Genomic DNA, 14,483 nt, shown 5'->3' with positions numbered 1-14,483 from the left:
AGGTGAATTCAAATTTCATATACTCAATTTCATTTTTCTATCTAACAATTAGACCAACTTGGATCAACACTTCAACAGCTTAAGTATATAAGTCCAAATCCTCAATTCAAAAAATTAAACAGAAAACGAAGCATTCTCAGATCAACTGGTTTTATTTTTCGAATGGAACAAAGAAGTGAACTTCCTTCTGACGGAATGTGTCAAATCCTGAAAAACCACTTTTGAAAAATATAATTTACTCTTTTTACTGACTGATTTTATCATAGCTCGACGAATCAGTTTTGTAAAATCTAATTTGATTTCTTCCCTAACGGGGTTTATGAATCTTAGAATTATCAGTCTTAATAAATACACAACGAGTACAATCGTACCAATCACAAGGGAAAAAATATCTAACAAATAAAACTGGAACCAATTCAATTTGCCAGAGGGGGGCAATAAATTCAGAGTGTCTTTATATTTGATGACGTATTCGGTCCAAAATACCACACTTTGTTGCGGAGTGAGTGGTCTGTCTTTAAACGCCTGCGATACTTTTTGCATTTTTTTATAATACCTACAAAAAAAAAATTCAAGATGCATCAGATAAAAAATAAAGACACCTAATTTTCTCTAAACGAACTCATTCGTCCTCACAGCATACCTTGTATCGTTGAATACTGAATTAATGGCATCCAAAAGAGACTCCTTGGTGATGGATTTGATATCCAGAGGTACAGCTACACCCAAGTGCTCCAAAATGGCCGCATTTGATAGCTGATCAAACATCAATGGACTGGATATGATTGGAGTAGCTGTGTAAATAGCTTCGTACATTCCACTCAGCCCACAATGGCTGATGAAAGCCCGGACATTTGGATGCTCTATAAATATACATAGCAGAATTTAAAATCGAGTAATCTGAAGAAAAATCAACCATTACACAGTTTGACGAAAAAATTACCTAAAATATCCCTTTGTGGAAGCCAATCCATCAACATGACATTTTCTGGGACATTCTCCAAGGGTTCTTCAAATTTCCAAAGTACCCTTTGAGGTATACTCGCGAACACTTCCAAGAAAATATTCACAACATCTGCTGGCATTGAACTTACTTTAACGAAAGATCCAAAAGTGAACAAAATCACCCCGTTATCTGCCTCGTCGATGAATTTTTGAATTTTCTGATAGCAGATTTACATATTTCAGTAAAAATCTGTTCTAAAATGAGACCTGGGCCTCAAAATAATCATTTATATACCTGAGGCAGTGGTTTCGCAGGCCGAACTTGTATCCCACCGATTTCAATCACATTTGGATTATTGGCTCTGGGTAAAATACTATGATGACCGTTATAAAACATCAATACTGGCTCGATATCTAAAAATCCTTCATATGGACTCAACATATGGGCGTAATCTTGCTCAAACTTTTTCAGAACAGGAACCACATCAAATTTCCAAAAATACTTCACGACCGCGTAATACCATAAATTATCCAATCGACACCAGAAGTCATCGAAACGCCAAGGGTAAATTTGTTCAACAGGAACGTCAGCTGGATGATGAGGATTTTGGGTAGCCAAGTCTCCAACGCTCCAAGATCTCACTGTGGTTATACCAATCACAGGGGCGTTGAGTTTTTTCGCCATTGCCAGATAGCATTTGTAAAATACTTGCACTTCGACAAACACCACATCGAATGATTTATCCGAAAAAAATAATTCCTATAAGATGAACAGAAAATACCTCAGTTGGAAACTTGTTCTCAAACAAATTGAAAAAATTAGTACGGAAATAAGCTTTTTACCTGGAACGCTTTGGAATCCATCACCTTATCGCATTGATTTTTCTCGTAATGGAAAGATAGATGAATTGTTTTATAAGCTCCGACTACATTGTGCTGCATATAGGATCCTGCACCTATCTGAATAGGTAGAGTGTCTGATAAATCGGTGATCGAGGTATAATTATCTTTTGCGAGGTCTTTAGCGAATGGAGAAACTATGGTAACTTCGTGTCCAGCATCTACCAAGCTTTTCATCACCGAACTAGTACTGGCAAAATGACTTCTAAAAGGTATGGGAAATATTCCCAAGATTTTAGCTCCATAGCTGAATGGGACTTCCACAATCACAGCCAAAATTACGAGTAACAACGAAAACTGAAAAACAAAATCATTTCAACATTTTTTCCTCAAGTATATAAAAATTTTTAAACTCGAAAGAAAAATTCGCTCACCCAAAAATTGAAAACTTTCATTTTTCTGAAATTATTCGCCTTCCGAGCAGCTTTGCGTTTTTCTCATCGAATAACATAGCGGCATGAACTGCGCGTCGTTTTTATACTCACATTTTATCGCGAATAAAACAACACTAAAGCCGACGCGACGTGTGCTTCAAACAGCACTCGTATACTTACAAAGCTACTATGCAGTATACAGGCCTCAAGGGCGACCCAGTCTCTTCAACTGATAACACGCCGATGATGACGCGAGACGGAGCAGAGGTAATATTTATTCATAGAACATATTAATTATAACAATTACGTATAACATTGTATGGCCGGCCCTGAATGGTAACGCGAATTTACACGATGCAAGTGACTGACAGAAAAAATTTCTGCGAAGTTCTCTCGTCGTTTTTTTCAGAAGCAGTATTGCAATTACGTAGAACTTTTTGAAGAAAAAAAAAAGTCGATCAGTAATTAATCTCACAAGTAGGAGGAGGATAATTCATGAATATATCATACAATTCAAAAATAAGCTGGAGGCTCCAGAACTGTTTAAAACTACCAACAATCGACTTGCGGAATCGAAAATCTGGTATGAACCAAACAGTTTTTTTTGTTGAAAAAAATCACTTCTTTTTTCACTACCTGTCTTCAACCTAATTTTTAGAAAGCTCTCTACGCGAGCCCCCTCCCTCCACACAACACAAAAAATTAATAAAAACAAATTTTTCACAGAAAAATTTTCAAAAAAATCAAAATCAAAATGGAAGAAAATTTGTATGCAAAGTATTTCTTAAATTCAATCAATTTTTTCAATAATTTAAAGGGTTTTGTTGCGCATTTAAATTTTTTCATTTTTTTTTCACTACCTTTTTGACTGAATTCATTACTTTTTCACTTCTTTCACTATGCATTAGATACCCTGTATTTTGAGGAAAAAAAATGACGCTAAAGTTAATTTGAACGGTTTTTAGGCCACTTTTTGGAAAACTTGAAATTTTTAAAATATACCCGAAGACTCCAGAACAGCCTGAAACCACCTCCAATCAACTTAGCGTAATAAAAATTGAGGTACTATAAATAAATTTCATTTCAACAACTCGATTGGGTAAAATATGTATTATGGAAATTTCAATTTTCAAAAATCTGCTAGGGTGTTTCGGAACTACCACTCAAAATAGTTCGAAACCGTTTCTAATCGATTTGGAGGGTCGAAAACAGGGCACACACCAAATTTCAGCTCTCTTCGTCTATTTGGTAAAATATTGTTTTTTTTTTTTCATTTTTGATCCAAGTTTGATTTTTTAAACATTCAATAAAAATCAAAGCTCCGCGAGGGCACAGGTTGTTGTCGCTAGAGGTAGTCTCTAGGTAGTAGCTCGGATCATCAAGAGGAGCCAGTCCCCCAGGACAGATGAGAAGGCGAAGACAACACCAGGGGTATTCTGCGCGTCCACGTCGTGCGGGGTGGTAACATGTTGCTGTTCGATGGACTCGGAATCGATAAACATGGCTAAAGCAGAATTCTCCAGTTGGTGGAACGACGGGGAGGAGTGGCAAGTCGAAGGCCAATCCTCTACATAAATCCGGATTACAAACAAGAATGCATAAGAGCTGCAGAACACCAACAACTCACTCGTTCCAGCCCCAGGGAAGCGCAAGAGCTTCAGAGTGAGTAGGCGAATACCAGCGCCTAAAAACTGGCAAATTCGGCTAAGGGAGTAAACCCCAACAGAAAATCATGGTGGAAGGCAACGGGAAACCAACACCATTATATTTCCCTAGAATTATATGGACATCAATTTAGCAACGGCCCTAAGTCTCCGTCAGGCTGATCCTCATCCGCCAAGGCAGCCGGATAGGGTGCTAAGAATACGCGGAGTTAAAACAAGGCGGAACAACATCAACGTTGCAACCTGGAATGTACGAACTTTGTATAAAATTGGACAACTTGCTAGTGTAATTAAAGAAGCCAGGAGATTGCAAATCGACGTGTTAGGAGTAAGTGAGACCCGATGGACTGGAAATGGTAGATACCGGGTAGATGAAAATTATGAAATGATCTTCGCTGGGAAAGACACACACGAACAAGGTGTGGGTATATTAATACATACCAGAATCAGCGATAAAATCAGTGCCATAATTCCAAAATCAGAGAGGATACTACTCGTGAGATTGGAGGTCAAGCCAAAACCAATGGTGATAATTCAAGTTTATGCGCCAACAGCAGAAAGCAGTACAGCAGAAATCAACAACTTCTACAACGACCTAGAAGAAGTGATGAGATGCTCGAAAAACAATGATGTTGTGTTTCTGATGGGAGACTTCAATGCCAAAGTTGGGAAGGATCATGGCAGCCATGTTGCAGGGAGATACGCACTTGGAGTGCAGAATGAAAGAGGTGAAATGCTCGTAGAGTTTGCTGAAAGACACGATCTAGTAATATGCAATACCTGGTTCAAGCAGCATGAAAGAAGATTATACACATGGGTCAGTCCTGGAGATCGAGTCAGAAACCAGATAGACTATATACTTGTAAAAAGAAGATTCAGGAACACAGTGAAGAACTGTCACACATATCCTGGTGCTGACTGCAACTCTGACCACAAACTACTGGCTGCAAAATGCCAGGTAGTCTTGAAGAGCCAGAAGAAGAGCAAAGAAAGATACCAACAACTTGACATTGCAAAAATCAAATCAAAAGAAGTTCAAAAGAAATTCCAAGAAGAACTGGAAAAGCAAAAGGAAGACAGGTTGGAAGAAGAACAAGGTATCGAGGAAAAGTGGCAAACATGGAAGCGAAAGGTTAAAGCAGCAGCAGAAAAGTCTATTCCATTCAAAGGAAGAAGAAAACACAAACCATGGATGACTCAAGAGATACTGGATCTGATGGAAGAACGAAGACAAGCAAACAGACCAAGTAATGAATACACAGTGATAAATAATCAGATCATGGGAATGTGCAGAATGGCCAAAAACAAGTGGTATGAGGAGAAGTGTCAAGAAATAGAAGATCTGGAGAAAAGGCACAACTCTAGAGAAATGCATACCAAAGTGAAGCAGATGATGGCCACCCACAAGAAAAGGAGAAGTGGAATAGCATATATGCGAGGAAAAGACGGAAAGTACTGTGTTACCAATCAAGAAACTGAAGAGGTCTGGATCAGCTACATACAAGAACTGTATGGAGATGATACACGTCCGGCTCAATTTGCAGTTTCATCCACAGAAGAGGCACCACAAATTGAAATGTGGGAGCTGAGGAATGCTGTGAAGCGAGCCAGAAACCACAAAGCAGTGGGAGAAGATCTCATACCAGCAGACTTGATCAAACATTTAACACCAGAGTATGAAAAAGAGCTGCTGAAGATAATAAACCAAATATACGATGAAGGCACTCTGCCTAAGGACTTCAAAGCAGTAAATTTTGTACCAATACCAAAAAAGAACAACTCGCAAAAATGCTCTGAATATAGAACCATCGCACTGATGAGCCACGCACTGAAGCTACTACTCTCCATCATAAATGCCAGAATTGAAAAGAAGATAGATGAAAATCTAAGTGAAACACAATATGGCTTTGTAGCAAAAAAAGGGACGAGAGATGCAATTGCCCTGCTGAAAGTGATCATTCAAAGAGCACTGAATGCAAATAGGGAAATCATTGCTTGCTTCGTCGATTATGAAAAAGCATTTGATCGTGTCAACCATGAGAAGATGTTGGAGATCCTGGAAAAATACAATATCGATAACAAAGACCTGCAAATAATCAAGAACCTGTACTGGGAGCAAAGCGCTAACATCAAGATTGGAACTGAGTACTCAGAGAACGGATGTGGAATAAAGAGAGGTGTGAGGCAAGGATGCCCCCTCTCACCCAGGTTGTTCAACGTGTATGCAGAAGAAATAATGAGAGAAGCGCGAATCGAACGAATGGGATTCAAGATCAACGGCAAGAGAATAAATGAAATAAGTTATGCAGACGACAAAGTGATCCTTGCTGAGACAGAGGCGCAGATGCAGAAAATGATCAACCAAATCAACAGTGCTGGATTAAAATATGGAATGAAAATAAATGCAGGCAAGACCAAGGTGATGCGATTTACGAAAGGAGATGATAAAGAGGTCAAAATCAACATCGGATCACAAGAAATTGAAAATGTAAAGCAATTCAGGTACCTTGGAGCACTGATAAACAACGATGGTAGAGATCATAAAGAAATCAAATCACGGATTGGAATGGCAAAGACTGCTTTCAACAACCTTGCCAATGTGCTGGGAAATCGAACGATGAGTATTGATCTGAGGAAGAGAATTATGCGATGCTACGTATGGACCGTTCTGAAGTATTCCTGCGAAACATGGACCATGAGTGCAGAATGCGAGAAGAAAGTATCCGCTTTTGAGATGTGGTGCTATCGAAGGCTACTACGGATCTCATGGAAGGACTTCGTTACCAACAAGGAAGTACTAGCAAGAATAGGAGAGGAGCGGAAAGTCGTAGTGGAAGACATCAAAAACAGAAAGCTAAAGTATTTAGCTCATAAAATACGAGAAAACGGTATTTTCATGCTAGCGGTACAGGGGAAAATCCAAGGAAGATCGACGAGAGGGAGGAAACGATCGGAACTGTTAACAACAAACTCACCGGCCAACTCCCCCTGCAAGACCCTGAAAGAAACAATTAGATACGCTAGATACCGGCTAATATAGATGGACATATACGCTATCTCCTGTAAAGGAGCGCGACTACGACGACGAAAAATCAAAATCGAATGTGAACTCAAAAATTTGATCTACTGTTTTCAAAATCGTATTCGAAAAATCAGATAACCTTGATTCAAACCTGATGGACAATTTTATTTCAGCTGATTTTCAAATTCCGTGATTTTAGAATTTTTTTGTTTTTTTGTTGATTTGCCATTGAAAATAAAAGGTTACAGGTGTAGAAGTGACTTACGTAACTTTTCACATAAGGATTATAAAATTACTTACTTATTCTCATATACGCGAATTCATATTCTATCTTTTTGGATGGAAATTTGTACTCACCTGAAACAAAGAAAAATAAGGTGGATTAGTTAGTTATAAAATTATTGATCTATCAACAGGTAGGTATGTAAAACAATAATGGTCAAACGCCAAAGTAAAAATTCTGACGATCTCGGCTTTTAATGTAGAGTCACAAATGAATATTCACAAAGAAAGTATCATAAAAATAGTAAAATTGATTGTGAAAATCACTCAAAAATATCAAAAATTGATTGACCATCATCAAACGACAAAAATTTGAGAAAATGCCTCATTTGGGTTAAATTTTGCATAGACATGCTCAAGTGCTTAGATTATTGAAAAATATCAAGAATTCATCGGAAATTCTGAAAATTGAATGGCGATTTGGCGCAAAACTGCAGAAAGTTTCATAAAATTGTCAAATTAATCCCCCCCCCTCCTCCACCATAATTGAAAATTAGCAGAATTTGATTATGATATCTAATGATTTTTTTTAAATCACTACCTTTTTCAACCAAATTTTCAGAAAGTTCTCCACTCGACCCCTCTCCTCCCAAAGACACACAAACAAATTGATAAAATCAAATTTTCCACAGGATGAGGAGAATTTTCAAAAAAATTGAAATTGGAAGAAAAGAATACTCAAATCAAATCAAATCAACTTTATTTTTTGCAATAGGCAGCGTTGCTGCATTTACAAAGTCGACTTATGTACTAACAGTGTAGGAAATGATCAATAGTATATAAAAGAATGAATAATGAAATTAAATAACATGAAATAAAATTAAATAAATGCGCCATGTACAGCACCATACAGGCATAGGATCAGCACAGATATCAAGTACATATTTTTTAATTTCAATCAAAATTATTTTTAAAAAAACAATACAAATGAAAGCATTATTGATTTTTTTTATTTTTTCATAACCTTTTTTTACTAAATATTCACTAGTGAAATATCTTTTCCGTTTAGGCGTTCGAGAACGATGATTTTCTCATTTATTTTGAAAATAATCTCTGGAGAAAATTTTGGATTTGAGCTACATAACACCAAAACATTTTGAAGATTTGTTCCTGCATCGGTCAAGTAGGTCACAAAGATGTTAAATGCAGCTGAATTTCTTTTCATCCTACTTCCAACGTTCATTTTTCAAAAACTAGAGAATCCAGAAATCCACTGGAGGCTTGAGCGATTCGAAATCATCACCAATTGACCCGGGAGGTCGAAAATAAGGTAGGTCTACAATTCAAATTTCAACTTTCTAGGTCCGTTTTGGTGAAATAATTTTTCCTCATTTTTGACTCAAGTTTGAATTTTCAAAAATTCTCTAAAAATCGAAAAATGAATTTCAGCAGCTAAGATTTTGGCTGGCGGTGTATTTTAGGGTCCTCTTATCAATTTTTTTTGCCCCTGAGTTCAAAATTGTTTTACTGATTGGAATACTTTCCTTGTATAGGCAATAATCAATCAAAAATTTGAAATAAGCACATCGATAGAAATTAGAAATCTCATAGCTTCACATTATTTTTTCAGCAAAGAAATAGGAATTCGCAGAGGAAATTGTCGTTCACCGCACTCTAAACTATTTAAGCTGACACTAACCTCGTGTAAATTTGCTGCAACTTTCGCCGTCATAAAAATGTTCAAGACTAGATTTACAATGTGCACACAAAATCAACATAAACATGGAAACTTTTAAGACATCTTGACATAAGATATTTTTAAACATGACATCCCATGATTTTAACGAATGACATCAAATTCAACGAAAATCAATATAAAACCACTTCAGAATACAGTTTTTACCAATACGAGTACCTATGTACTTGAAATCAAAACAGTATTTCAAAATCCAAGCAGTGACGTAGCTAAAGAAAAAGCGCCATTCTCGACACCAGAAATGTAAAGTCAAATATTGTTCTTACCAAAAAAACAAAAAGGATCATTTTTTGTAAGACATTTCACTCGTGTCAATTTGAATAAAAATATACTCATCAGCCTTTTCAGCAAACATTTTGCAACCTTTTGGAGAAAAAATCCGGCCACACCATTGATTTTCCGATTCAATTTTTTATAGACAAAAGGGTCTCTATAAATCACCCGTTAAAGGCTTATGCATTAAAGGTTATTACTTTCGATCAATTCGAAGAAATTTTAAATTCTTGGAGAGAATAGAAAACTTGCTGCAGGCTCCAGGATATAGCTTTTAAAAGAGGTTAATCTTGAGTACAGCAGTTTCGTAAATTGAACAGGATAATGTACCTCAATCAATGATTTGCCTTTTTTTTCTTCAGAATTTACTCATCGATTAAACTGGCACTCAGACATGGTCCAGACTAATCGCACACAGAGCAAAGATTTTTTGAATTTTTACCATTAATTCAAAAATTCATCATTTATACACAAGGACAAATAGTTCAAAAATAAACATGGAAACATAAAAATTAATGTCACCAAGATTTCATAACATGCTCCTTAAATGGATACCATTCAAATCGGGCAATCCAGTGTAAAATGACGCAGTGTTTGATATTTCACACCTTGATAAATAAAATAATATGATTTTTCGATCAAACTGATTTATTTTTCAGACCAAAATATAAATCGAATTTTCGATTGACATAATTTATTAAAGCATTGACAATCAAACTAAGTAAGAAACAGATGAGACAAATAACGCCAATAAGGAGCGAAAAAATATCAAACAAATGATACTGGAACCAATTCAATTTGCCAGAGGGAGGCATTAAATTCAAAGTATGTCTGTATTTAATCACATATTCGGTCCAATATACCACACTTTGTGGCGGAGTGAGTGGTCTATCTTTAAAAGCTTGCGATACCTTCTGCATTTTATCATAATACCTAAAAAGATACAATGGATTATTACATATTCAGAATTCGATAGGACGGTATCTTCTTACAAGGGAACCTCTTGAGGTGTCACACTCCGATTTGAACGGGACCACGATTTCTGGAAAGAGCATAGTCCAAAACCCCCAAAACCAAATTTTCAGCTGCCCAAGTTCATTTTTCGATTTTTGGCGAATTTTTGAAAATTCAAAATTGACTGTTTTTGGTGATTTATGCTTTTTTAAAAAAAAAGTACGTACTTGAATGATCAAAAAATAGTCAAAATAAGTCCCAAAACGAATATTAATTACCCAAATCCAAATTTCACCATTTCCAGCTATTCTGGAGCCTCCAGCGCGATTTTTCAATTTCTCCAGAATTTTGAATTTGCTCCAGCAGGTATGCATATGCTGTTGGACAGCTAAAAATCGAGTTGTGTATTATAGTCGAGCTGTTTAACGAGTTTATCTACATTTGAGCCGATTTTGAGAGTGACACCTCAAGAGTGGTTATTTGAGGTGTCACTCTCGCTCCAAAACGGCTGGAAATGGTAGAATTGACACTCCGGGAGTTAGTTCTTGAAGAAATACATCGATTCGCGCAAATTTCAAAAATTTCCTCACAAACGGTTATCTTTTGACTTTTTGGATTTTTTAATTTTGAAAAAAGCTGGTCAGAAACCCACTTTTGAGGCGTCACTCCCAAAATCGGCTCAAATGTAGAACAACTCGTTAAACAGGTCGAGTATAATACACAACTCGATTTTTAGCTGCCCAACTGCATATTCATGCCTTCTGGAGCAAATTCAAAATTCTGGAGAAATTGGAAAATCGCGCTGGAGGCACCAGAATGGCTGGAAATGGTGAAATTTGGATTTGCGTACCGTAAGCGGGTGATATTTGGCAGTCCGGAGGTAATTTGGCAGTCTCTCATATGGAGCAATATTATTGCATACTGTGGGACTGATTAACACCAAGCGGAGTGCTATCACACAGTCTAGGCTTCCCAAGTCCACAAATAATAATTTAGAACGAATACCGCTTTTTGAGATGCATTTTAAGGAAATTGAGAGTAAAATTACGAAATGATGTTAATTGTTATTCAAAAAGTCACCTTGGAAAGTTACCTCTACCGACCGAACTGGTAAAAAGTTACATTGACGAGCATTACATTTTCATACGCAGAATTTTATCCTCTTCTAATGGTATACATGGAGTTGGAGTTATATTACCAACACTCGCTGTAGTTGGTTTTTTAGTTGAAAACGTGTGATTTTCGTGTTGAAAATGCCAAATTACCCTCCGTGACCCACCGTGACCCACCAGATTATCATGTAGTGCCAAATATCCCCATCGCCGGCTAATTTGGCAGTTTTTGCGCGAGGTCTCCGCATGCTAATACCATCAACTCTGGGCGTAAGTTGGCATCTCCATTCTACTCTACTAACATAGACCATCATTTTAAGCATATATTTGCCTATGTTATCTTCAATCATACAACCTACACAGCGCGTCAAAGTTGAAAACCCCCAGAAAAACCTGCCAAATATCACCCGCTTACGGTAATTAATATTAGTTTTGGGACTTATTTTGACCATTTTTATTGATAAAGTATACGTACTTTTGAAAAAAAAACAACATAAATCGCCAAAAACAGTCAACTTTGAATTTTCAAAAATTCGCCAAAAATTGAAAAATGAACTTGGGCAGCTGAAAGTCTGGTTTTGGTGGTTTTAGACTATGCTCTTTCCAAAAATCGCGGTCCCGTTCAAATCGGAGAGTGACAGCTCAAGAGGTTCCCTAGGCATTCCATACTTGTTCCATTGCATATACCTTGTGTCGTTAAATACCGAATTAATGGCGCTCAATAGGGATTCTTCTGTAAGGGAGTCGATATCTAAGTGTACAGCGACACCTACATGTTCTAAAATGGCCGCATTAGCTAGTTGATCAAACATCAAAGGACAAGAAATGACTGGAGTGGCTGTATAGACAGCTTCGTACATTCCACTAAGTCCGCAATGGCTGATGAAAGCTCTGACATTCGGATGTTCTGCAGGCAGCATCGTTAAAAATAAGTAAACCAAGGAAAATTCGACCATTTCATCGTTTTGGTGAAGGAATTACCTAGAATATCTCTTTGGGGAAGCCAATCCACCAACATGACATTATCTGGTACATTTTGCAAGGGATCTTCGAATTTCCATAGCACTCTTTGAGGTATACTCGCGAACACATTCAGAAAAATATTCACTACATTGGCTGGCATCGAACTCACTTTCACGAACGAACCAAAAGTGAACAAAATTACTCCGTGATCCGCTTCGTCGATAAATTTTTGAATTTTCTGATCGCAGATTCACAATAATATTTCAGTTAAAACGTTTTCTCTGAAATGAGACCTGGGCCTTAAAATGATCATTTATAAACCTGAGGCAGTGGTTTCGCAGGTCCAACTTGTATTCCACCAATTTCAACGACATTCGGATTATTTGCTCTGGGTAAAATACTATGATGACCATTATAAAACATCAATACTGGCTCGATTTCTAAATATCCTTGATATGGACCCAACATATGGGCGTAATCTTGCTCGAACTTCTTCAAAACAGGAACCACATCAAACCTCCAAAAATACCACACAGTCACGTAATTGTATAAATTAATTAGACGATAGTAAATATCGTCGAATCTCCATCCTGATATTGATTCAGCTGGAACGTCGGCTACATGATGAGGATTTCCAGTTGCCAAGTCTCCAAGACTCCAAGATCTCACTGTGGTGATACCGATCACAGGGGCGTTCATTTTTTTCGCTATTGGCAGATAGCATTTGTAAAACACGTGCACTTCGACAAACACCACATCGAATGATTCTTGCGAGAAAAATAATTCCTAAAACGAGCAATAGGTAGGTACATACATACCCCACATATTTACATATGCTTAATCAGGTTATTGAATAATTTCAAACTGAATTTTTACCTGGAATGCTTTAGAATCCATCACCTTACTGCAGAGATTTTTTTCAGAATTGAAGGGTATGTGCATTTCGCTATAAGGACCACCTTTTTTATGCTGCCCGAACGATCCTGTACCTATCTTAATAGGTATCGAATCCGATAAATCGATGATCGAAGTATAATTATCTTTTGCAAGGTCACGAGCGAATGGAGAAACGATAGTAACTTGGTGTCCAGCATCTACCAAACTTTTCATTGCAGAACTAGTACTGGCAAAGTGGCTCCTGAGAGGATACGGAAATATTCCCAAGATTTTAGCTCCATCGCTACGTGGAATTTTTGAAATCACTGTCAAAATCAACAACGAAATCTGAAAAGTAAGAAATCATCGCTGCGTCAATAAAAAACCCACGATTTTTCCCTCGCGTGAAAAAATTCATCTGTGGAAAAAATCGCTTACCCAAAAACCAAATACTTTCATTTTAAACGTTGTTTTTTCCTCTTCGATAAACTATGTCTCAGCAACTCGCATAGGTACGTTTTAATGAACGAGAACACAACGCAAATTCGATTTTTATACCTACACATTTTATCGCTGATAAAACAACAACGAAAGCTAGTGAGCTTTCGAAAACACTTGTAAAAAAAACAAACTTCCCATGCCTCTTTGTAACTACATACATATAATAATTACACCGCGATGATAACGCGAGACTAACTTATGTAAGTTAAGATACGTGCAAATAATTATCTGCAAGTAGGTAATGCTGTGTACGATGTGACTCAGACATTGAACCGATTTACCATACATGAGGTCTTTATGAAACTAGCGACGAGCGTAGTTTAGAGCTTAATAAATGACAGGTACAGTACACGTACTTATGTACCTACCTATCGTTTTGGAGTCTCTCTAATCTCTTCACAAGTAATCTAGGGTATCCACTCTTGTTCGGAAATGATTTTTGCTGATTTTTTTTAGGTTTTTCAGACCAATTTATCCAATTTTCCAGACCCTTCAAAAATGAATTACCTACACACGCGATCAAGGGATGAGGGTCAACATTTTTGCAGAAGTCTCAGTCGTTTAAGTTGACTCACAAAGGAACCTCTGCCCAAGTTCATTTTTCGATTTTTGGCGAATTTTTGAAAATTCAAAATTGACTGTTGCATCACCAATTACAGGCCAATTTCTTCAAGTACAACTTGTCAAAAATCTTTTCAAAGGCAATAGAAGCTAGGGTAAGAAATATACTAAAACAAGGGCAAACTCGGGAGCAGACAGGTTTTAGGAGAAATTTCTCAACAGTTGATCATCTCCACACCATCAACCAGCTCATCCAAAAATTCAACCAGGTTGAGGTCTACTTCGCCTTCATAGACTTTGCAAAGGCTTTCGAATCACTACGTCACAATTTCATGTTAAAAGCTCTGGTTAATCAGGGTG

The 14,483-nt window shown here is 37.1% G+C and overlaps 2 protein-coding genes across 3 annotated transcripts; both read right to left on the bottom strand.

Moving 5' to 3' along the window:
• Nucleotides 1-133: 133 nt before the first annotated feature.
• On the bottom strand, nucleotides 134-2,431 carry LOC135847924 (UDP-glucosyltransferase 2-like). Its single transcript, XM_065367662.1, has 6 exons — nucleotides 2,220-2,431; nucleotides 1,789-2,142; nucleotides 1,241-1,705; nucleotides 944-1,163; nucleotides 644-863; nucleotides 134-556 (listed from the first exon to the last, which is right to left on the bottom strand). Exons 1-6 carry the CDS (start codon nucleotides 2,238-2,240, stop codon nucleotides 142-144), a joined length of 1,695 nt encoding a protein of 564 aa, XP_065223734.1. The 5' UTR covers nucleotides 2,241-2,431; the 3' UTR covers nucleotides 134-141.
• Nucleotides 2,432-7,870: 5,439 nt separating this feature from the next.
• LOC135847925 (UDP-glucosyltransferase 2-like) lies at nucleotides 7,871-14,087 on the bottom strand. Of its 2 annotated transcripts, none has more exons than XM_065367663.1 (6): nucleotides 13,500-14,087; nucleotides 13,062-13,409; nucleotides 12,507-12,971; nucleotides 12,204-12,423; nucleotides 11,892-12,129; nucleotides 7,871-10,089 (listed from the first exon to the last, which is right to left on the bottom strand). In XM_065367663.1, the coding sequence occupies exons 1-6, from the start codon at nucleotides 13,518-13,520 to the stop codon at nucleotides 9,795-9,797; spliced, it is 1,587 nt and encodes a 528-aa protein (XP_065223735.1). In that variant the 5' UTR covers nucleotides 13,521-14,087; the 3' UTR covers nucleotides 7,871-9,794. The 2 variants fall into 2 exon arrangements, with proteins under 2 accessions (XP_065223735.1, XP_065223736.1); XM_065367664.1 differs by having other exon boundaries at nucleotides 11,910-12,129; nucleotides 13,500-14,016.
• Between the last annotated feature and the right edge of the window lie 396 nt (nucleotides 14,088-14,483).

Source organism: Planococcus citri, chromosome 5 (assembly GCF_950023065.1).
Source record: "Planococcus citri chromosome 5, ihPlaCitr1.1, whole genome shotgun sequence".
NCBI classification, from domain to species: domain Eukaryota; kingdom Metazoa; phylum Arthropoda; class Insecta; order Hemiptera; family Pseudococcidae; genus Planococcus; species Planococcus citri.
Note: the sequence above shows the minus strand (reverse complement) of the source record. Positions and strands in the feature narration are given on the sequence as shown.

What these genes read in the sequence shown, in the direction of transcription:
- LOC135847924 (XM_065367662.1), bottom strand. Translation starts at nt 2,240, where the DNA reads ATGAAAGTTTTCAATTTTTGG. An exon ending in TGGATTCCAAAGCGTTCCAG is followed by an intron (nt 1,706 to 1,788) that starts GTAAAAAGCTTA and finishes TTCATCTTATAG; the next exon opens with GAATTATTTTTTTCGGATAA. An exon ending in CTGCGAAACCACTGCCTCAG is followed by an intron (nt 1,164 to 1,240) that starts GTATATAAATGA and finishes ATCTGCTATCAG; the next exon opens with AAAATTCAAAAATTCATCGA.
- LOC135847925 (XM_065367663.1), bottom strand. Translation starts at nt 13,520, where the DNA reads ATGAAAGTATTTGGTTTTTGG. An exon ending in TGAAAGTATTTGGTTTTTGG is followed by an intron (nt 13,410 to 13,499) that starts GTAAGCGATTTT and finishes CTTACTTTTCAG; the next exon opens with ATTTCGTTGTTGATTTTGAC. An exon ending in TCCCCAAAGAGATATTCTAG is followed by an intron (nt 12,130 to 12,203) that starts GTAATTCCTTCA and finishes TGCTGCCTGCAG; the next exon opens with AACATCCGAATGTCAGAGCT.